Source organism: Macaca thibetana, chromosome 5, assembly GCF_024542745.1.
Source record: "Macaca thibetana thibetana isolate TM-01 chromosome 5, ASM2454274v1, whole genome shotgun sequence".
Taxonomy (NCBI): Eukaryota; Metazoa; Chordata; class Mammalia; order Primates; family Cercopithecidae; genus Macaca; species Macaca thibetana.
In genome coordinates, this window is record NC_065582.1 from 143,692,411 (window position 1) to 143,717,360 (window position 24,950).

The window sequence follows — 24,950 nt, forward strand, 5'->3', positions numbered from 1 at the left end:
ACCTAACATTTAAATAACTAAAACTAATTCTACCTGCCCCACACACCAAAAAAAACTCTTCCAATAAACTCAAAATGAAGAAAATACTTTCAAACTCATTTTAGGCCAGTATTACCCTGATATCGAAGACAAACTAGGACATTCCAAAAATAAAAATAAATAAATAAATAAACGATAGGTCAATATTTCTGATAAAAATACATGTAACAATCCTCAAAAATCCTCAATATACTAGCAAACCACATTCAACAGCATATTGAAAAATTCACCATGATTGAGATTCATCCCAAGGACAAATGTGATATATCACATTAACAGAATGAAAGAAAAAAAATTATCATTTCAATAGATGCAGAAAATATTTGACCAAATTCAACATCTTTTCATAATAAAAACTCTCAATAAATTAGGTATAGAAGAAATGTATCTCAACACTAAAAGCCATGTATCACAAACTCATAGCTAAAATCATACTCAATGAGGAAAAGTTGAAGGCTGTCCCTCTAAGATCTAGAACAAGACAAGGATGCCTACTCTCACTACATCTAGACAACATAGTACTGGAAATCCTAGCCATAACAATTAGGTAAGAGAAACAAATAAATAAAAGGCATCCAAATCAGAAAGGAAGAAGTTAAATTGTCTGTATTAGTCCATTCTTACACTGCTATGAAGATACTGCCTAAGACAGAGTAGTTTATAGGAGAGAGGTTTGATTGATTCACAGTTCAGTATGACCAGGGAGGCCTCAGAAAACTTATAATCATGGTAGAAGGTGAAAGGGAAGCAAGGCACCTTCTTCGCAAGGCAGCAGGAAAAAAAAAGTCCCAAGTGAAGAGGGAAGAGTCCCTTACAAAACCATCAGATCTCATGAGAACTCACTCACTATCACGAAAACAGTACGGGAGAAACTGCCCCCATGATTAAATTACCTCCACCTGGTCTCTTTCTTGACACATGGGGATTATAGGGATTATGAGGCTTACAATTCAAGATGATATTTGGGTAGGGACACAAAGTCTAGCCATATCATTGTCTCTGTTTGCAAGCATTTTAATCTCACAAGCCGAAATTGCTGTTAAAAAACTCTAATAAAATGTGTTAGTACCAATAAATAATTTGATAAAATTATGAAATACAAAATCAACATACAAAAATTAGTCACATTTATGTATATTAACACTAAACTATCTTAATAAGAAATCAAGAAAACAATCTCAATTATATGAATTACAAAAATAAAGTACCTGGAAATAAATTTAATGAAGGAAGTAAAAGATCTCCACACTGAAAATCATAGAACAATCACAAAAGAAATTGAAAACACAAATAAATAAGCATATATTCTGAGTTCACAGATTAGAGGAATTAATATTAATAAAATGTCCCTACTAATCAAAGCTAAATGCAAATTAAAGTCACCCTCTATCAAAATACCAATGATATTTTTCACAGAAATTAAAAAGTTATCCTAACATTTATATGGAACGACAAAGGACCCTAAATAGCCAAATAAATCTTGAGCAAAAAGAAGAAAGCTAGAGGCATCACACTACCTGGATTCAAGTTATACTACAAAGCTATAGTAGCCAAAGCAGCATGGTTCTGACACAAAAGTAAGTAAATTGCTACATAGACCAAAGGAACAGAATACAGAGGCCAGAAATAAATCCAAACATTTGCAGCCAACAGATTTTCAACAAAAGTGCCAAGAATAAACAATGGAGAAAGTACAGTTTCTTCAATAAACAATGTTAGGAAACCTGGATATCCATATGTAGAATAAAATTAAACCCTTTTCATATACCATATACAAAAATCAACTGAAAATGGATTAGAGACCTAAACATAGGACCCAAAACTATGAAGCTACTAGCAGAAAACATAAGGCAAATTCTCCACAGTAGTCTGGGCAATAATTTTTTGGATAAGACTCCGAAAGCACAGACAACAAAAGGAAAAATAGACAACTGGTGTTACATTGAATTAATAAACATCTGCACAAGACAAAAAGCTATCAATAGAGTGAGGGGACAACCTGTTGAATGGAAGAAAACATTTGCAAACTATCCATCTGACAAGGGATGAATTTCCAGAATATACAAGGAACCCAAACAACTCAACATTTTTTTTAAATTCCATTAAAAACTGAACAAAGGTCATGAACAGATATTTATCAAAAGAAGACATAAAAATGACTAATAGTTACATTTTTTAAATGTTCAACATCTTTGATTGCTAGGAAAATGCAAATTAAAACCACTTTAAGAGATCACCTCATGCCTGTTAGAATGGCTAATATTAATAAGGCAAAAGACAAGTGTTTGTGAGAATGTGGAGAAAAGGAACACTTGCACATTATTAGTGGAAATGTAAATTAACATAGCCATTATGGTAAATGGTATAAAGATTCCTCAAAAAATTAAAAATACAACTACCATATGATCCAGCAATCTTACTGCTGGGAATATAGCCAAAAAAAAATAAAATCAGTAAGTCAAAGAGATATCTACACACCCTTGTTCAGTGCAGCATTGTTCATAACAGTCAACATACAGAATCAATCTAAGTGTCCATCAGTGGATAAATGGATAAAGAAAATGTGAAATATATATACACAATGGAATGCTATTCAGCCATTGAAAAGAAGAAAATCTTGTTATTTGTTACAACATGGATGAATCTGAAGAACATTATGTCAAGTGATATAATTCAGCCACAGAAAGGCAAATTGCACATGATCTCAGATATATGTGGAATCTAAAAAAGTTGAACTTACAGAAGTAGAGAGTAGAATCATGGTCACCAGGCACTGGCATAGTTGGGGATGGATAATTGTAGAGATGTTGGTCAAAGGTTACAAAATTTCACACAGAAGGAATAACTTCAAGAGATCTATTGCATCCAGTCTATTGGTGACTAGAGTTAAGAACCATATATTGCATTCTTGAAAAATGCTGAGTGGATATTAAATAGTCTCACCACAAAAATGATAACTATGTTAATAATAATAATACTATGCTAATTAGCTAGATTTAGCCATTCCACGGTGTATATATACTTCAAAACATCATGTGGTACATGATAAATGCATACAATTTTATCTGTCAATTTATAATGAAGTAAAATAAACCATTGAAAAACTACATACATGCAAAAGAATATTTGAGATTGGCTATCTATGGAAGGAAGATGAGGGTACCAAGAATGGGAGATTTTGTGCACAGTAAAGTTCTATTTATTAACCTAGGTGCTGGTTACATGGGTGTGATCATGTTGTGATAATTTGCTGACCTATACTCTTGTGATATATGCATTTTCTGTGTGTACATTATAGTTCAAAAATAAAGTTGGTTTTAAGAAAGATATAGATAACATCTTTTAAATATATAAAACATACAGAAAAATCTTTAAAGATTTCTTTAAACTCAGATAAATGACATGGAACCATTACTCAAACGAAGACCATAACTAACTAAATTAATAAATAAATGGCTACAGATATAGGTTAATTGGTTCTTCAAGTTCTTTACCAGGTGGCATGTTCTAAGTCTTCATTTAACTTGTGACCAAGTCACCAATAAACAGAACTGTTTGATACTTTTATAGTGCCCAGGTCCAAAGTGCTAAATTAAAGCCTCAGGTTTTGACACATAAGAATCATTAAACACAGGACCTGCTAGACCACTTTACAAGTGTCCTGCCACACAGAATTACAGAAGGCAAAACTCAAAGAGGTAAAGTCATGAGTCAATGTGACAATGAATTTAAATCTGTGAAATGATAAAGACAGAATATACATTAAGGAAAGACTGTGGGTGAAGCTGTTCCTTGGGTCTATAATTTAGGAATACTTAATGCCTGCATGCTTCAAAAGTTATTTCTCTTTAACTGACTAAGTTTTTGGAATGAAAATTGAATTGTGCATAAACAGATTTCAAAGTACTTACTGCTATACATTTCATACCAAATATGAGTTAAAGAAGATGTGGTTGTAGTATTTCTCCATTTCTTCTGTGAGAATAAGACTTGAGGGAAAAGGAGACAGCCAAACAAATATAAAAAGTCAAAGGTAAAGATTTCACCAATGGACCAAGGATAAGATGTTACTGGTAATGCTATAGGATTACTGAAGGAACAAGATGATGGAGTGTGACTACGGAAATATGAGGGGGATTCAGTTTCCAGTAAGACCATGGACTCTGGTATCATCGCCTCCAGCCTGATAATTACATATGCTGGAAGAGACATCTGTTAAAGGCCTCCCTCCAGCCCTTGGAAAGAATCCTTTATTAGGTGCTATTAAATAATAAAGGATGCATTATTAGGTGTTATCAACTAATCATTGTGCTGTTAAGTCTCGGGGTTTTGACTCCTAGGTACACATAACTGAAAAGGGCACTAATTCCTGCTAAATCTTGGACATTGACACCAATATCTGATGACAAACTCAAGTTAACCACAGCCTTGTCTCTAAACCCAGGAGGTGACAATAAATTGCTTTTATGAGACACAGAGCCAGAAATTAAAACTATTCAATCCCTCTAGGGCCAGGGACTATCATAGACTTATAGATGGGTCAGTTTTGCAACCTTAATTTTTGGCTTTTGGTTTTTGGCTCCTATAATGCTCAAAAGGTTTTTATGGAGTAATGAATTCCTGTCCACCTCCATTCCCATCTATCTTGGAAAAATTAAATGGTTATATGTCTTTTGGCTCTAAGTCCCTTGGCCATAGGGGCCCCACTGAGGTACAGGATGAATCCAGGGCAGGTAGTCATACCACCCTTTTGAAGTCTAAACACAACTGACCAGATTTAATGTTAAAACAGAGATCATAAGACAAACAGAACAGACTTGTGGCAATAAGATCTCATAGTTACCCCCCTAGGTTTTCAGTCTATTTTACAAGGACTTTTGTAAGTTGAGCTCACAATTCTGACAGTAAGGCTTGTAATGTATCTTATACTCTAGTGTGCAATTAAATGCTATGCTAAGCCAATGGACAGGAACACTAATGTGTTCATGCAGCAGCCCCAAGATACCCAACCAGGCATTCATGAGTGCTTAATGGTTACCGCCAGGCAGTTTCAGTCCTCTAATCCTGACTGTTACCCTGACTATGCCCCTTGCAAGCAGGAAGCAGTAAGAGTGCTCTTAGCTCTTGCTTCAGGATTGAGGTATGATCCAGCCCAGAGGGACAGAAACTGGCCCTATAAACTTTGTAAAATTAATCAGGAAAGACGGTGGGTGAAGAAATGAAATGAAACCAAGCTCACAGCACATTCAGCAGTAGTCATTAGATCAGCTTGCTCTCTGACCTTGCTCATCATAATTGTTTGGTACCTATTGCCTCAGAATCACATAGACCCCTGTTACAAGATTATAGTTCCCATTAACTGCTCCATAGATAACCACTTAAACATTATGAAATCTTGTTCAGTTTTCCTTTTGAGGTTTTCTTTCAGATCCTTCACACCAATGAAACTACTGACTTTAGCAAGTCTAAAGGAACCCACAAGAAGACAACTCATCAAAGAATGCAGTTTCCACATTCTGATGATTTCATCCCTCCTACCCTGACCAATCAATCCCAATTTTCCAGCCCCTCACCCTCCATGATCCACTTAAAAACCCCTGCCCAGACTCCTCAAGGAGATGGATTTGAGAGTCTTTTTCCATCTCCTCATTTGGTACCTTGCAATCATTAAACTCTTTCTCTGCTGCAAACCCTGCTGTCTCAGTGTAATTGGTCTGTTTCTGTGCAGTGGGCATATGAACCTATTGGTTCTATAACAACTGTAGCATGTGCTTTGGTACATTGTTGTGGGGATAGCCACCAATTTGTTTGTGCTTTGTGGTGTGCACACCCCTACGACATGCTCTAGCCTTAGTAATATTTAATATTAGCAAATGTTTACTGAGTGTGCATCATGTTCTAGCCACTGTGAGTTTCTATGCTTCATCTCATTCCATCTTCACAATATCCAATGCTGTAAGTATTCTATTATCTTCACTGAAAGGGGATCAAATAACCTATCCATCAAATATAACCAGTAAGAAAAAGAGCTTTTCCTTGCATGCAAATATGTCTGCCTTTACTTTACTTTGATATACCCACTTAGCCGAGTTCTTTTTTTTTTTTTTTTTTTTTTTTTTTTTTTTTTTTTTTGAGACAGAGTCTCACTCTGTCGCCCAGGCTGGAGTGCAGTGGCCGGATCTCAGCTCACTGCAAGCTCCGCCTCCCGGGTTCACGCCATTCTCCTGCCTCAGCCTCCCGAGTAGCTGGGACTACAGGCGCCCACAACCGCGCCCGGCTAATTTTTTGTATTTTTAGTAGAGACGGGGTTTCACCGTGGTCTCGATCTCCTGACCTTGTGATCCGCCCGCCTCGGCCTCCCAAAGTGCTGGGATTACAGGCGTGAGCCACCGCGCCCCGGCCAGCCGAGTTCTTAAAATGTGCAAAATAGAGATCCACATATACTACAACAAATCTTGGCAACTGACAAGATATGAGGCAAGAGAAAGTAGGTGGAGTCAAAGAAAACTGAGTAAGTGGGGGAATTGTGGGACCATTAATAAAAAGCAGAGTATTGGAATAAGAAACTAATACTGGAGGGTGGTTCTGTGGTATTTTTTTAATGTCAAGAAAATAAAACATCTGCAAGGACCCCCAAAATGAAAAGACTTTACAAGATTAGAGTTGTGAAACTGAGGAAACAGGAAATAGCAATGGAATTTCTGTTTAGGGAAATTAGAAAAGATATAGAGCAATTTTTTATGTGGATCACAATAGAAAACTAACAAGATATTAACAGGAATATGAAGTAATGGGGCTAGATAATACTGACAATACAACCCTGTTGTATACCTCTTTGTTATGGTTTGGGATCTTCTAAAATCATGCCCATGGCAATGTGCAGTAAGAAAGAAAAAACAACTGGAGGGGTTTACACAGAACTGGGAACTAGCAAACTTGGACAGTCTATAGAACCTCTGCAACAAGTGACTATAGATTTGCTATTATTATATTTCTGAATCTGATGAGATAAGGAGACAAGTGAAAACAAAATTGTGACTATAAGCTAAGATAAATTGTAAAGGAGTAAAAATTAAAAACTGCCAATGATGAGAAAGTTCAATAGGGGAAAAAATGGAAGAGAATAAAGGACAGAAAATTGTGACCAAAGCAGAACATTACTAAGTTCACAATTTTGAATATGGAATCATTTCAAGTGGTGAAGTAGTTCAGCATGTAAAAATGCTGCTAAAGAGTAGAACCGAAAGCCATTGACAATTGATTAGAACTTTGAGTCCTCAACTTTTAAAAACTCAAGCAATAGACAGAAACACCTAAATTTGAATCATGGCTACACCAATTGTGATCTGAAGATATTTAAATAGTGTCTTAGCTTCCATAAGCTTACGTTTACTTCAAGTATAAAATTTCGGTTTTGAAAGATGATAACAGTGCCATTCGCAGTATTATTTTCAAAAGTAAGAGATAATGCATGTAACATGCTTAGCAGAGTATGACATTCAAATTAGCTTTTACTATCATTGTCATTGTTGTTCTTACGACTAAAAACTATCCTGAGTTATCCAGGAAAAAGGGACAGAGAAGTAATCACACAAGACACTGCTTAAATTCTAAAAGTCTGGCTTTAGTTCTAAATTTTAAATTTCTCTATCCCTGTACTATCTGAAGGTCAGAACAAACACTTCATGGCTTTAAACAACAAAGCTTGAAGACTTAACACTTATCTTGCCTATTACCAAATAAGATCCAAACAAAAAAGAAGATTTGAATGTTCATGAGACTCTCCTCCAACCCAATCTCTGGTGGAATTTCTAATGATCAAACAAGTGAACAAAAAGAAATGAAGGTAACAAATAAAAAGGAAGAGTAATAAAAACCTAAAATTCATCAATCAGTTCCATAGTTAAATAATGAAAAGTTAAAATTAGCTATGATAGTACATGTGATGAAATGGGTCACATGTTGCTAAATAAAATGCTCAAAGACAAGCCTGGGCAAGTGGTGAAACCCCACCTCTACAAAAAATTTAAAAATTAGCCAGACATGGTGGCTCACCCTTCTGGTCCCAGCTGTTTCAAGGGCTGAGGCGGGAAGATCGCTTGAGGTGGAGGCAGAGACAGGAGTAAGCCAAGATTGTGTAAGTGCCCTTCAGCCTGAGCAACAGGGCAAGAACCCTGTCTCAATATCAGATATTATTTTTTGAAAGTTATTCTTAGAAAACTAACTTCCCATCTTAAAAAAGTACCTTAGACATGGTTCTTAGTGAAGTGTATCCTGCTTTCTAGCTGTCTGCGAGCATTTTTATATATTTTTTGAGACACGAGATTTGGAAAGGTACGAGAGTATAATGATATGGTTGGCCTTGTGTCCCCACCCAAATCTCATCTTAAATTGTAATTCCCATGGGTCAGGGGAGGGACCTGTTGGGAGATGATTGAATCATGGGAGTGGATTTTCCCCTTGTTGTTCTCATGATAGTGAGTGAGTTCTCATGAGATCTGGTTTTTTGAAAGTGGGTGGAACTTTTCCCTCTGCTCACTCTCTCTCTCCTGCTCTGCCATGGTAAAGACGTGCTTGGTTTCCCTTCACCTTCTGCCACAATTATTAGTTTCCTAAGGTCTTCCAACCATGCTTCCTGTTAAGCCTGTGGAACTGTGAATCAACTAAACCTCTTTTTTCACAAATTACCCAGTCTCAGGTAGTTCTTTATAGCAGTTTGAAAATGAACTAATACAGGAAATTCATACTGGGAGTGGGGCATTGCTATAAAGATATCTGAAAATGTGGAAAGCACTTTGGAACTGGGTAATGGGCAGAGGTTGGAGCAGTTTGGAGGACTCAGAAGAAAACAGAAAGATATGGGAGAGTTTGGAACTTCCTAGAAACTTATTGAATGGACTTGACCAAAATGTTGATAGTGATATGGACAATGATGTCCAGGCTGAAGTGGACTCAAATGAACAAAAGGAATTTATTGGGAACTGGAGTAAAAGTCACTCTTGCTATGCTTTAGCAAAGAGACTGGTGGCATCTTTCCCCTGCCCTAGAGATTTGCATAACTTTTAACTTGAAATTGTTGATTTAGGGTATCTGGGTAGAAGAAATATCTAAACAGCAAAGCATTCAAGATGTGACCCAGCTGTTTCTGAAAGCATACACTCATATGCATTCACAAAAAGATTGTCTGAAATTGGAACTTATGTTTAAAAGGGAAGAAGAGCATAACAGTTTGGAAAATTTGCAGCCTGACCATGTGGTAGAAAAGAAAAATGGACTTTCTGGAGAGAAATTCAAGCTGCTGGCTGAAGAAATTTGCATACATAAAAGGACCTGAATGTTAATAGTCAAGACAATGAGGAAAATGTCTCCAGGGCATTTCAGAGACTTTCAGAGCAGTCCCTCCCATCACAGACCCAGAGGTCTAGGAGGGAAAAATAATTTCATGGGCCATGCCCAGGGCCCCCACTGCTCTGTACAGTCTTGGGACATGTTGCTCTACATCCCAGCAACTCCAGTTCCAGCTGTGGCTAAAAGGGGACAAAGTATAGCTTGGGCCATGGCTTCAGAGGGTGCAAGCCCCAAGCCTTGGCAGCTTCCACAAGGTGTTGGGCCTGCAGGTGTGCAGAAGGAAAAATTCAGGTTTGGGAACCTCCACTTAGATTTCAGAGGATATAAGGAAATGCCTGGATGTCCAGGCAGAAGTCTGCTGGAGGGGTAGAGTCCTCATGGAGAACCTTTACTATAGCAGTGCTGAGGGGAAATGTGCAGTTGGAGCCCCCACATAGCTCCACTGCAGCACTGCCCAGTGGAGCTATGAGAAGAGTGCCATTGTTCTCCAGACCCCAGAATGATAGATCCACTGACAGCTTGCACCATGTGCCTGGAAAAGCTGCAGACACTCAACACCAGCCCATGAAAGCAGCTGCTGGGCCTGTACTCTGCAGAGCCACAGAGGCAGAACTGCCCAAGGCATTGGGAGCCCACCCCTTGCATTAGCATACCCTGGATGTGAGACATGGAGTCAAAGGAGATTATTTTGGAGTTTTAAGATTTAACAACTGCCCTGCTGGGTTTTGGACTTGCAAGGGACCTGTAGTCCCTTGGTTTTGGCCAATTTCTCCCTTTTGGAATGGGAGCATTTATCAAATCCTTGTATCTTGGAAGTAACTAACTTGTTTTTGATTTTACAGGCTCATAGATTGAAAGGAGTTGCCTTGTCTCAGATGAGATTTTGAACTTGGACTTTTGGGTTAATTCTGGAATGAGTTAAGACTGTGGGGAACTGTTGGGAAGGCATGATTGTGTTTTAAAATGTGAGAAGGACATGAGATTTGGGAGATTCCAGGGTTGTAATGATATGGTTGGCTCTGTGTCTCCACCCAAATCTCATCTCAACTTGTAATCCCTGTGTGCCAGGGAGGGGCCTGATGGGAGGTGATTGAATCATAGAGGCAGACTTCCCCCTTGCTGTTCTCATGATGGCAGGTTCTCATGAGATCTGGTTGTTTGAAAGTGTGTGGCATTTCCCCACTTTGCTCTCTCAATCTCTCTCTCTCCCCTGCTCCACCATGGTAAAGACATGCTTGCTTTCCCTTCACCTTCTGCCATGATTGTAAGTTCTCTTTGTGAATGCATATGACTACGCTTTCAGAAACAGCCAGGTTACATTACAGAGGTCTTCCAACTGTGCTTCCTGTTAAGCCTGCAGAACTGTGAGTCAATTAAACCTCTTTTCTTCATAAATTACCCAGTCTCAGGTAGTTCTTTATAGCAGTGTAAAAACAGACTAAAACAGAAATATCAATATCTTTCAGCAGATATTCAAAGACTCCTATGATCCCAAAATTTAAAAATTACTTCTCACATGCATACGTTAAATACTTTCACATGGTTTAAAACAGAACAGTTTCAAAACATAACAAAGCACTTAACTTTCTGTTAATGGTTTATGACACTAGTTATTATTTTATATAATTATAATAACACTCCCATACAGAAACAACAAATTTACCAAAGGCTCCCCACCACCTCTGCAGCCCTTATTAACAGAGTAGATACTAGGGAATCATTGACTACATGGAAATAACTAATGAGAAACACATACAGCTTGAAGGAATTGTTCTAATGAGAAACACATACAGCTTGAAGGTCGTTTTGAGTCAACCACTCAAAACGAGCTTTGATCACCTTGGCAGACACTAACTGCCTACCCAATATCTATGATCTCTCTTTTCTCTGCAGTACTAAGAAAGACCTTATTTTTTCAGCCTATCAATGTAACATCTAGAATATTATATTTCTATCCTTCTTTGCTACTAAAGGTTAACAATAAAATGCAAGGGGAAGTTGGGTGAGATTTCTGAAAAAATAAAAAAACCCTTTTAAAAGGAACTTCCTTCTTTTAAGAAGGATGTACTTTTTTTCTTTTCTTTTTTATTCCCTTTCTGTCTGGAATACAGGTATGATGGCAAGAGTTTCAGTAATTACCTTATATTATTAGGAGAACTTGAGGATGGAAGTCCTGTGCTAAGAATGGCATAACTAAAAATTAGAAAGTGGTCCTAGATTGTATCATAAAACTTTATACTCTCTCCAGTGCACTTTTCTGTACATTATGCATATGAGAATAAAATACAAACCTCCTAGATTTTAAAGATTTAAGTTTCATTGTTGTTTAGTGTGTGTGTGTAAAAGAACCATTATTACTCAGAAATGAATGTAATTTATAACTGCTATACTCATGCAGCCTAAAAATTTTACTTTACTTTGTTATTTTGCCTGAAAGTAGACCAATTGTTTTATTTTGATAAACAATAATAATTTTAACCTTTAGTTTTATAATATTAGACATCAGACAACAATGAATGATGATCTCGGAGACGTAGGAAATAGATGGTGAGCTCTATGGCTACCCAAGCTGACTGCCATGACAGCTTTTCCAAGCTGTGTACAGGAGGGCTGGGGGACTTCCTGAGTGGAGGAAACAGACTTGAGAGTCAGAATACCAAGATGGCTGGAGTTGACAAGATAGAGTTTCAGAGAGTAAAGAACTTCACTGAGAACTCTGGATAGGAGTACAGGGCCCAGCCTGGCTGCTCAGCAGAGTGCTGATCAGTATCTTCATCTGAGAAAACCACTCAAGGCAAGCAAAATAACTATCTGAAAGAATTAAAGGAGACATTATCTAGGTAAAGGACCTAAAAGAGTACCTGTTCTCACCAGTAAGACTGGAAAACCTCATAATTTGTGGGGCATTGAGTAAAGTGCTCACAAGATCTTGATCAGTAATGGAAAATAGTTAGCTTTAGACCAAACACTACTCTGGCCCTGACTAGAAAACCTTAAGAAACAAAACCCAAAGGATCACACTCTTTCTAAGAAACTTAACTGTATCTCAGCAAAAAGTTGAAGAATATGTATAGGTATAAAAAATTATCCCAATAATGAATAGTTTTACCTAACAAGGTAAAATTCACCGTATGTAACATCTAAACAAAAATTACCAGGTAGGCATAAAAGTAGAAAAATATGACTAAAAATGAAGAGAAATATCAATCAATTGAAATCAACTAGAACTGACACAGATACAATTGTTGAATAACTAGGTTAAAACAGCTATTTTACCTGTATCTTATATACTCAAAAAGAAGAAATATAGAGCATATTGAGATATAAAAGAAATATTTCTAAAAAATTGGATTACATTAGTAAAAGAATAGATAAATGGCCAATAGAACAGTATAGAGAACCCAGAAATAGATCCATATAAACACAGTCAACTCATCTTTGACAAAGCAGCAAAGGCATCTCAATAAAGAAAAGATAGTCTTTTCAACAAATGGGCCTAGAACAACTGAGCATCCACATGCAAAATAAAATTAATCTAGACACAAATATTATTCCTTCACAAAAATGAACTCAATATAGATTAAAGGCTTAAATGTCACATGTTAACTATAACACTCCTAGAAGATAACTTAGGAGCAAATCTAGATGATCTAGGGTTTGGTGATGATTTTTTAGATACAACATCAAAAGTAGGATGCATGAAAGAAATTATGCATAAGGCGATAAAGTGAACTTCATTGATATTAAACATTTTTTGCTCTTAAGAGACATTGTCAAGAGAATGGAAAGACAAGCCACAGACTTAAGAAAACACATGCAAAAGACATATCTAATAAGGAGCTGTTATCTAAACTATACAGAGAACTCTTAAAACTCAACAACAAGAAAACAAGCAACTTGACTTGAAAATGAGCCAAAGATGTTAATAGACATCTAACAAAATAAGATATGCAAATGACCAATAAGCATATTAAAAAGATGTTCCACATCATATGTCATTAGGGAAAGGCAAATTAAAGCAACAGTGAGATATCTCTACACATCTACTAGAATGGCTAATATCCAGAAGACTGACAACACTAAATGCTGGCGAGGATGCAGAGCAACAGGTGAATCACAACAAACGCAGTGAATTTCTGGAGCCAACTGCTTCTTGATTATGGCAGACGCTTCCTTGGGCACCAATGTCTGCTGAGAAATTTTGTGAGTATTCCTTAGAAATGTACCTAGAGTTTGTGTTTCTAGTTTGTAACCTAGCTATGCTCAATACTAGTGGTCTTTATTCTTAAATAGAATAATACAGTACTTTAAACACATATAGAATTATCAATCAGTCCCACCTCAATATCAGGTAGTTTAAGAAATCTGTCTGTATCAATGGCCCTTCTATTCCTCTCTCTGTCACCAGAGACCCCACTTAGGTTCATTCTATGTTTTATTGCTCCATTCCAATGTGGGTTTTGTGGATTTCTACCATGGAGGCTTATGATTGGTCCATATGAGCCACTATTTCTAATTTATATGCTACTGGCATTTCTAAGGTAATTTATGTTGTAACTATTTGAACACAATCTTTTTTGTGTAAAAAAATTTTCTAATGCAAAATAATGAAACAATTGCCTTAAGCAAGTTCCAAACTGAATTTGCTCCCCTGCCCCCTACCATGGAGTATCCAAGGGCAGTGTAGATTTATCTTCTAAAGTACTTTTTTTCCTTGACTGTTTTATTGCTTCCATCTTCATTTTTCAGTTTGGTTGGGGAAGAGAGACATCAGGAAAAAAAGAGCTTAGTGTCCTTGTAATTCTTGTTGTCCATTAAACTCTGTTATTTTCACTTTAATGAAGATAACTAAATTCCTCTGGCACCACCCACCCTGGGTTGGGTAACACTGACAGTAATGCAAAGGGAGCTACAAAATGTTCTCTTGTTCTCCGTCCCATGTCCCCCAGTCTGCCTCCAGATGCCTCACTTTCTGTCTCTGTCTACCTCATTCTCTGGCTGTTTCTGTCTGTTTTTCTATTTTTCTCTCTCCTTCCTATAAAGAAATTGTATTGTGCAGATGATTCACAAATCTTGATTTTTCTCACCCATCTAAATTTAAACTAAATCAAATGGTTTCATGTGTCTGTTTAAAACACCACAGATGTTAAGGAAATTACCAACATCAGCTTCTTTTCCTCCCTTAAAATTACATTTCACCAGGTGTCAAAACCCAGCAGAGGGCATCCTTCCATTTCAGATGCATGCATAGTGCAGGAAAAGGGCCCTATAATTCAAGCAATGTATTCCATTTAAGTGCATTGCAATTTAAATAAGCAGGCTATTTTAATAGGAGGGGAATGTGTTGTTTTGGAGTGTTTGCCATTTTGAATTAAAGATTTAGAAGTAATTTTCCTTTCATAAGCGAAAAAAGAGGGGGAAATCTGTTTCTGGACTCTAGGTTTGGAGCTTTAGCTTAAATTACAGAAACAGCAAGGTAGCACCTGTGTGATATTTCTTCCCCTAGGCTACCATGTGTGTAAATAAAGTGATCACAGAAAAAAGCAACTGGGAAAGAAGCATGCCCCCTATCTCATTTGTCTGTTTCACCCTTCCTGTGAGATTCCTCAAACTAAAGGGCAAATAGCAGGATGGGCATTACAGCCTCTCAGATTATCTCAGAAGTAGTGAGAAGATAAGCAGTTTGGCTTCTGAATAAGAACAGCCAACTTTATACCTGTGCATTGAAGGCAGTTGCCCACTAATTTTAACCGTGCAGTTGCACAGAAGTTGAAATTTCACAATGGGAAATGTCTTACGTTGTCAGACATTTTCCCAAGTTAAAAAAGGCAAATATTCATAGACCTTACAAGTTATGTTTTCTCCCTAGTGTGGTTGAGTTTATCAGATCCCTTCTTTATTAAAGAATGTCTTAGAGAGAGAAGGAAAGAACATGATGAGGAAATATAGCATAATTCATCCATCCATTCAACATATGTTCACTTGAACACTTACTTTGCATTAAGCCCTGTTTGAGGTCCCAAAACTATACCAACAAACAGGCAAAGATCCCTTTCCTCGAGGTGATGTGCCAAAGAGCAAGGGTTTGGGGAGTCAGACAGACATAACTTTGAGTGCTGGCCTTGCCACTTAGCCAGCTCTGTCACTTGGAGCAAAGAAATGAATGTTTTCTTTTGCAAAACAGGGATAACTGTTCATATTTCCTAAAAACATACTTTGTTCCAGGTACAGGAACCAAGTGCTTAATATGTATTAGCTCAATACTCTCACAAATCAGCCTATGAGGTAAGTTGTATTCTCATTCTCATTTTACAAACGAGAAAGCCAAAGCACAGAGTCATAGGGTAAGTGTCAGGGCAGGGATTTAAAACAGGTCTGTCTGACCCCAGTGCTTGCTCTTAACCAGTATGCCATATGAAAGTTGATTTCTAAGACTACCCTGAGGCTTATATGAAACGATAGATGCAAAGCTGTGAGTGCACTAGAGTGTTATTATTATATTATTATGTATTTTTTAACATGATTATTACTGCTGCTGTAATTTTCTGCAACCTAAGGGTATGTGTTGAAATACATCAAAAAAGGGATCAATACTTCAAATTAGCATTCCTCTACTACAGAATGTAGTGTGTGTCCAGCTCTGGTTAAAAGCACAATCACATAATGTCATCGCTATTTGATCACAGCTTCTCTGCATTTATCTTTTTTATAAAATGACAGGATATTAAAACACAGATTGATTCCCTGAAACAAAATGTGAGCATCTCCTGTTCTAGATTTTTATAACCTTCTCTGAGAAATGAAGGTTAAGACCAGATGCTAAATGAAACCAAGATCCAAGGATCCATCTGTGGTTTGACGGTCTCTATTGTGTGATAAGTGATCATGTAGTCAGCCCCTAAACTGGTTACCGGTGCCCCTTGGCTCTTTGCTCTCACCCTTTCCAAAGTGTACTCTCTGGAGCCCTCCCTGTAGGCTTCTTCCACAGGATGTTCACAGATCAATGGGAGTTAACTACACTAGCAGTATTATTCAAAGAGAAATGAAACAGGCATGTTCTGCTGCTGCTCTGGGAGTTCTCTCTGCTTTCCATAAGCCTGAATTTATGTCTCCAACTGCTGCATTACCCAAGTCAAAAATAATTTTAAACAAGTGGATCAAATCCTGGCTCCAGGCCCCATTTCTTATTGATTTCATTTCAGGACTATCATCTGAGGTTCATTAGGTAGGAAACTGATTGATAATGCCATATATGAGAATTTATAAATATATATCATATATATATATATCCATTTTTCTTGCCTACACTAAAAATGCAGTCTTTATCTCACATGCTAAGCTTCACAATGCAAAACTGAAGTCAACTGAATATTTTTAAACATTTATTTATATTCAAAAATGCAGTTTCTTGCTGATTTTATCTCACTGTACTTCTTCAGGGAGGAGCACTGTGGCAGCTCATTGTCTGGGACAGAAATAAGTGCTCCAATCCCTTTGGTTTGAGCTCCAAAAAAGCCAGCAAGTGTTCCAGTAGTTATGCTGCAAATTTATAGATCGTTATAGATTTCTATCCGCCCTGATTGGGTTCTATGAAAAAGACTTTCCTGGGCAGCGTACTTACCCCAAGGTAATGGCCATCAATGAACACAACAGGGAGGGAAGGTGCTTCGGAAACTCGTCGGCATCGTTCATCTAACTCTTTTCCATATTCACCATTCAGGGCTATGTTTTTCTCTTCAAATTTTACGCGATGGTTTTGGAAAATCTTTCTAACCAGTTCACATCTTTCAAAGGTTGTCCGAACCACACGAAGGCAGGTGGTATAAATCACTACACGGTCAAATTCTAGGTCAGTTGATGGTTGCTGAAGGGAAAACATTGAGTTGTAAGAATGTTTACTTTTACTTTCTTGTGTCTTATGATTTTAAGACAATTAACAATTGCATTAAAAGCATGCAATAAAAGTTGAGTGAACTCATTTATCAATTCAAAGACTTATCCTTTTAAGTTACAACATCTGTAATTGGGATACAGATAACAATCAATATAATTTGTATGATATAATTTAATTTTTTCCTTTTCTCAGTAGCATATCAAGTAATGGCTAATGTTAAAATTGATGACGTCTCACATGGGATGCCATGTGGTAAAACAATAAATGACTGGAATATTTTTCTTATGCTTCGTAGACATTACTCAATCACTATATCTGTTTCATAAACCTAAAGTTTATGCCACAGAATAGTCAACATTAGCATTTAGCTAGTTAAAATTCTTCCACTTATCAATTTATCAAATTGTATCATCTTTGGAGCAACAATTTCCTGGGAATAACAAGACCTATATCATGGGATTTTTCTAAGGTTTAAGTAGCATAACATATGTTCAAGGGCTCTGTTGAATGACAGGGCTCCCACATGTAGTGAGAAAGCTCTGCCACAAGAAATAAAAAAAGTAAATATTCCAGAATGGGAGTCCACAGAAACCAATGCCAAAGTGAATGGTGGGTCAAAGCCAGGTATAAAAAGGAAACAAGGAATCAGACACAGGAGTGGAGGTAAGCAGCACTCAAAAACAAGATGAAGACTGTCCTGTGTGAGAATCTTTTTCTACATTTCAGACATCAGTGACTGCTTTCCTGGGAAACCCTGCCCAGCACTGCTAATGTGTGCTGAAGAGCCATACCAGGTAGGTCCTGAAATCAATAAGAAAGCTTCTCTTCTTCCTTATCACAGTCCTAGTTGAAGGAAACTGAACAAAACACAACTATACTATGAGACCATGGGATACATGAGTCTTCACAAAGCTATAATTTTTTAGAGCACAACCACACGATTTGCAGAACTCCTGTGGAGTCAAACCTTTGGAAACAATTCTGGACAGCTAAATACTAAAGCAAGCCAGTAGGACACTAGTTCCACCACTTTGTATGCAGAGAAGTCAGACCACTCTGCCAAGATGCAAATTGGACTCCAAAGGTCCAATGTCATAAAGATGCCAATACAAAATTCTCCACCTCATGGAGAGAGGATTTTTTGGATGATAAAATTTAATAAAGATGCAAGAGTCATTTCTTTCCTCAATAGAGTGTAGAGGTTAAGTTGAAAACCTAGAGCCCTGGAGGGATTAAGCTGGTATCATAAATGCTGAAGCAGGTAAAGAGTAAAAGAAATACTAGGGAAAGATTAAGAATAGCATCTAAATAGAGAAATGTTACACAACTTAGGCAATTGTTGTCTTGCAGGCATGTGACTTCAGTGTGGTCACACATAATTATTTTATATAGAAACTTAAATTCTGGATTTTTATAGGAAATTTTCTGATTTATAAATGGTGACACCTAACTATAAATGCTTTTAAAGACCACGTGGACCAATATTTCTGAAGACTGGATTTGGTATATGCTGCCAATTTCCTACTAAGATAAAGAGAGCATAGCAGCACTATTGACAATAGCAAAGACATGAAATCAACCCAAATGCCCATGAATGATAGGCTGGTTAAAGAAAATGTGGTACATATGCACAATGGAATACTATGCAGCCATGAAAATGAATGAGATCATGTTCTTTGCAGGGACATGAATGGAGCTGAAAGACATTATCCTTAGCAAACTAACACAAGAACAGAAAACCAAACACCACATCTTCTCAAACACCACATCTTCTCACTTATAAGTGGGACGTGAACAATGAGAGGATGTGGATACAGGGAGGGGAACAACACACACTGGGGCCTGTCAGAGGGTGTGGTGGGGAGAGCGAGAGCATTAGGAAAAACAGCTAATGCATGCTGGGCTTAATACCTGGGTGATGGGTGGATAGGTGCAGCAAACCACCATGGCACATGTTTACCTACATAACAAACCCACACATCCTGCACATGTACTCTAGAACTTAAAATAAAAATAAAAATTTTAAAATTTTAAAAAAGGAGAGCATAAACTTGAAAATCAGATATACCTGAGCTCTGCCACTGGCCACCTGTGTATCTTTGGGAAGCTAATGAACTATTGTCTCAGTGTTCTCATTTGTGATGACAGTGATGAGAATGTGATAATAACAATAGCTACCTAACAAGTTTGCTGAGACGATTAAGAAAGAAAAATGTGAAAAAAAAAAAAAAACTAGTGTAGGACTTGCAACACACTCCTATTCTAAGTTAAGCAGAGAAAAATATTGCACTTCACATCATGGAATTTTTTAAGATTAAAAAAATATATAAGTCAGTGGAAAAAAATCAGTGCAATTGATGACAAAAAGGAAATTATTACTCTGTTTTGATTTAGAAACACTGATCTTTAGAAGGAGTAACCAAATGCCCTAGGGTCTATAGCTCCTCTTCATATTAATAGGTATGGGCAAGCAAGGCACAGAAACTCACTACAGATGCTGCAGCTTTCAGAAGAGCACCGAAGTTTTCTTTTTTCTCATCATATTATCTGTGTAATTATGCATTTTCCTCTGAATACAAAAACTACTGTTACTGCATTAGTTTTCTACCAAAATGGTCCACTACTTCAAATAGGTGCATTTATTTTTGAATTATTTGTTATGAAATACTTTTCCCAGATGTGTCAAAGTGGAAAAATTTAAGATTGGACCAACCTGCTGCCATGTTAACCAACTGATGTAAGATTCTCTCTGATTACAGAACAAACCATGTATACCACCCTTCTGTGTCTCTAAGACACACGCATTTTCAAAATACTAATAAGATGACCCCTATCAGGTAGCCACATTGGATGTTATCTAATGTATGAGATCACATGGATATCCCTTTACATGTTGTTGAGGATGAGCTTTGTCTGGAATCAGTGGATCTCAAGAATGTTAAATGTTAGAATAAACGGGGGAGCCTTTGAAAATCCCCAAATCCTAGGCCAAGCCCATACCAATTAAGTAAGAATCACCAGGGTGGGGCCTCTGAATTGCGATTTTTTTTTTTTAAGTTTTAATGTGATTCTAATGTAGAGCCAAGTTCTAGAGCTAGTTAGATACAGATTGGACATGCAGAATCACAGGCCTCACTCCAGATCTACTGACTCAGAATCTACATTTTAAAAAGCTTCCTGGAATTTGGAAATATATTATATATTTTTAAGTTGTACATACTTAAGGTATATAATATAATGTTTTGATATACGGAGTTAAATAATTACTGCAGTCAAGTAAATTAATATATATATTATTCCACATAGTTACATTTTTTTGGGTAAAAGTGCCTAAAATCTATTATTTTAGCAAATTGTGAGTATGTAATACAATATTATTAACTATAATCCTCATGTGGTACATAGAACATCTCCCTATTATATCCCCCTCTCCCCTTCTACCCCAACCACTAACAGCCACCATTCAACTGTTGCTGTGTATTTGAGATTGCTTTTGTTTGTTTGTTTGTTTGCTTGTTTGTTTTTCAGATTCCACATATAAGTGAGATCATGCAGTATTTTTCTTTGTCTGCCTGGCTTATTTCACTTAGCATAATATTCCCTAGGTTCATCTATGTTATCACAAATAGCAATATCTGTTTCATTTTTAAGGCTGAATCATATTCATTGTTTATATATACACCACAATTTATTTATTCATTTATCCATTAAAGGATACTTAGGTTGTACCTATATCTTGGCAATTGTAAATAATGATGCAATAAACATAAGCCTGAGAGTGCAGATATCTTTAAGAGTTGGTAATTTCATTTCCTTTGAGTATATACCCAGAATGAGGATTGCTGGGTTACATGATAGTTCTGTTTTTCATTTCTTTAGGAATATTCATAATGTCAATAATGGCTACAGTAATCTACTTCCCACCAACAGTGTACGATTGTTCCCTTTTCTTCACACATGTGCTACACTTGCTGTTTCTTGTCTTTTTAATAGCAGTCATTCTAAGAAGTGTAAGGTGATATCTTATTGTTTTGATTTGCACTTCCCATTGTGGTTTTGATATTATTGATGTTGAGCACTTGTATAGATCTCTCTTGGCTATTTGTGTGTCTTCTTCAGAGAAATATCTATTGTGGTCATTCGTCCATTTTTTAAATTGGATTATTTGGTTTTGGCTATGGAGTTAGTTATTTATGTTCCTAATCACTTGGGATACTAACCCCTTATCTATATATGGCTCACAAATATTGTCTTCCAATCAATTAACTGCATTTTCATTTTGTCGATAATCTTCCTTGCCGTACAGAAGCATTTTAGAGTTGTGTGGTCCCACTTGTTTATTTTTCCTTGTATTACCTGTCTTTGGGGGAAATATCCAAAACTTAAAAAATTTCTTGCCAGGGGTAATATCAAGGAGTTTTCCCCTATGTTTTCTAGGAGTTTTACAGTTTGGGGTCATATACTTAGATCTTTAATCCACTTTGAGTATGTGGTATAGGATAAGGGTCCAATTTCATTCTTTTGCATGTAGATATTCAGTATTCCCAACATCATTTACTGAAGAAACTAACACTTCCCCATTGCATCTTCTTAGTCCCTTTGTTTAAAATTAGTTTACCTTGTATAGTTGGGTTTATTTCTGTTATCAGGAAGTGCAGCAATCCTCATTTCTTATTTAACTTAGAAGAAAGAATTCAGCCCAGCCAAGAGACATATAGCAAGGGTTAAGCAGCAAAGTTTGCAAGAGTCACAGCATTCCTGGCATTGGTATGCTCTCTGATGCACATATGGCTACAGTGACCAAAGATTTAGATCACAGCACTCAATTCCCTTTGAATACTTGGAAAGCTTTCTCGGGATAGATGGGTACAAATAAGCCCATGCTGCAAAGGCTGGAATAAATACCTAACTCTTCAATGCTCACATATTGACACACATCTATAAGCATTAAAAGCATCTAGGAAAACATGTCATCAAATGAATTAAAATTAGTTACCAGTGACAAATTACAGAGTGACCTGTCAGACAAAGCATTCACAATAGCTGTTTTGAGGAAGCTCAACAAAATCTAAGATAACATAGAGAAGATATTCAGAATTCTATCAGATAAATTTAACCAAGAGTTTGAAATAATTTAAAAGAATCAAGCAGAAATTCTGAAGCTGAACAATTCAGTTGACAAACTAAAGAATGCAGCAGGGTCTCTCAGCGTCATTGATCAAGCAGAAGAAAGAATTAGTGAGCTTGAAGACAGGCTATTTGAAATACATAGTCAGAGGAGGCAAAAGAAAAAGAATAAAAAATAATGAAGCACACCTATAGGATCTACAATATAGCCTCAAAGAGCTAGCTCTAAGAGTTATTGGCCTTAAAGTGGAGGTGAAGAGAGAGGGATTGGGGTAGAAAGTTTACTCAAAGACATAATAACAGAGAACTTTCCAAACCTAAAGAAAGATAGCAATATTAGAGCACAAAATAACGGCTACTCATTCATTCAGTAATTAGAATAATTTGTTTGCCAAACACAGTATTAAGCACTAGGTATATAATGGTGAGCAAATACTATAATTCCATATCAACATGGAGTTCATAGTTAAAAGTAATAGAAAGCCAAAATGTCACATAAATATAGAATTACAAGCTACTAGGTACTATTAATGAAATGCAGAAGTAATTAGGAAAGCATAGTGCCTGGGTACCTTCTCTTCTTTTCTTAGAGATCAAGAAACTATTTTCTGATATTTGAGGTTAATCTGGAAGAATAGAATTTAACAAAGAAATTAGGTAGAGAGTGGGGAAAAGTATTTCATGCAAGTACAAAGATCTTAAAATGGGAGGAAGATAACGTGTTTGATACTCTTCAAAGTTTGTTTCTTGATACACAAGAAGGGAAAAACAGAATGGTATTAAGTGATTCTAGATAGATATGAAGGGTTGATACCATGTTGTATTTTATAGGCATGTTGTATTTTAAAGATCTTGGGTTTTTTACCCTAGAGCAACGAGAAATCCCTAAAGGGTTTTAAGAAGGATAGAAGGAGTTGCACTAAACCTGGTTTACATTTCAAAATGATAAGTAAAGAAGGACCAGTGGGTGTAGTTGTACAAGATGCACACTGCACAAACTTAGGCAGGGCCGTTAGTAGCATATTCTAAACAAACAGTTCCCCCAGGGTTGTGTAGTCCACATTTTGAGCCATTATACTCAGTCTCATTGCCAGTTCCCTTGCTCAGGAGACTGAGGCTGAATATGGGGCAAATTCGGGGTAGAAAGTAGGTTATAAATTAAAATACATTATTCAGTAAAATGTTCTTAAAAAAGATTTTATTGTACAATTTTTGTATGATTTGGAAGTAGGTCTTTCTAGAGGTGGAGTGATAAGTTGAATGATTTCTCAAGGTCTTTTCCAGTTTTATATGAATTTTAAATGATATTGTCTTTGGCAAAAAAAAAAAAAAAAAAAATCATCCTCTCCTACATTTGCTACATTTTCCTTCCCTCAATAGATTTGTCAAAGCATCTGGCCAGAAGTCTAAAAATAGCCTCTAATGGCTGTCCCTCTTCTCCCTTCCTGAGGGTTACCATGGGAATAGCGTATGAAGGATGGAAGCATCTGAGACAGCACTGAGAAGCCTCTGGGGTCTGCAGCCTCCCAGCTCTGAGAGAGCCGACCTAGATGGTAATAAACATAGGCCATTTTTTCCTTTCTGTTTATTAAAAAGATGAATCTTAGGGATGCCTGGAAGCCTTACAACAACCTGCATCACACGCAGATGTGTTGGAAAGGGATGGAAATTACTGCAAATCAGACTAAGGAGTTACCAAATAGCTAACCTATGCCCTCAGCCTGCACGTCGCCCTGCAGTAGCCACAGCACAACAATGAGTACAGTCACCCCCTCATCTTGGGACGATTGTGGAGCTTCCACATCCACTGGAACTAACCCTGGAATTCAGGCCAAGAGTTATTATCCACCCATCCCCCACAGAAGATCAGTACGGAGCAGGCTCAGCTCCTCAGGCAGAAGCAAATTCAGTGGGTTATTTCAGGCTGAGCCTTTGTAGCTCTAGCCTCACACTGATTTAAAAAGGACTCCTGAAATGGCCTCCTAGCCTTGCCCCAGTGAGTCCACAAATCACTGAGGACTTAGAGGCCTCCAGACAGCTGCAAGAATTCAGGTCTTAAGCAATATTTTTTAATAAATAAAAAGTAACACATTTGAATATCAGTGGCAGACAATACTAATAACTTTACATTTATCAATTCCTCACAATAACTTACATAGTGTTGCTGTATCTACAGATCTAGAAACATAGACTCAGAAAGAGTAAGTATCCTCATATCCTCGACAAGGAGACAGAGTTGATGTTCAGCAAAATTAGAAAATTGGAACTCAGATGTGCACCCTTCCAAAGTCCATGTGCTTTCCACTGAGCCAAGACGAAACACTGAACCACACGTTGTTTTGCTACCCACTCCTCAGGATAAAGTTGTTACTAAACCACAAACTGTTATGGGCCTAATTCATTGCTGGTGAGATAACAGTTGTGAATTGAAGAGGTTCGCCTCTTTACTAAATTATGGTCCCACATGTATCAGTCACTTACATCACACAGGGGGCATGTTAAAATTTTTTTTTCAGTCTAAAATGATTCCTTTGAGATGGGT

General features: G+C 37.0%; 1 protein-coding gene across 1 annotated transcript in view; it reads right to left on the reverse strand.

Annotated features, from left to right (window-relative positions):
• The window catches only part of GRXCR1 (glutaredoxin and cysteine rich domain containing 1), a 139,346-nt gene that overhangs the window by 51,255 nt on the left and 63,141 nt on the right, over positions 1-24,950 (reverse strand). The window contains exon 2 of the mRNA XM_050791619.1: positions 17,009-17,251. Coding sequence (XP_050647576.1) covers positions 17,009-17,251 — 243 coding nt within the window. The remainder of the gene's footprint in view (positions 1-17,008; positions 17,252-24,950) is intronic.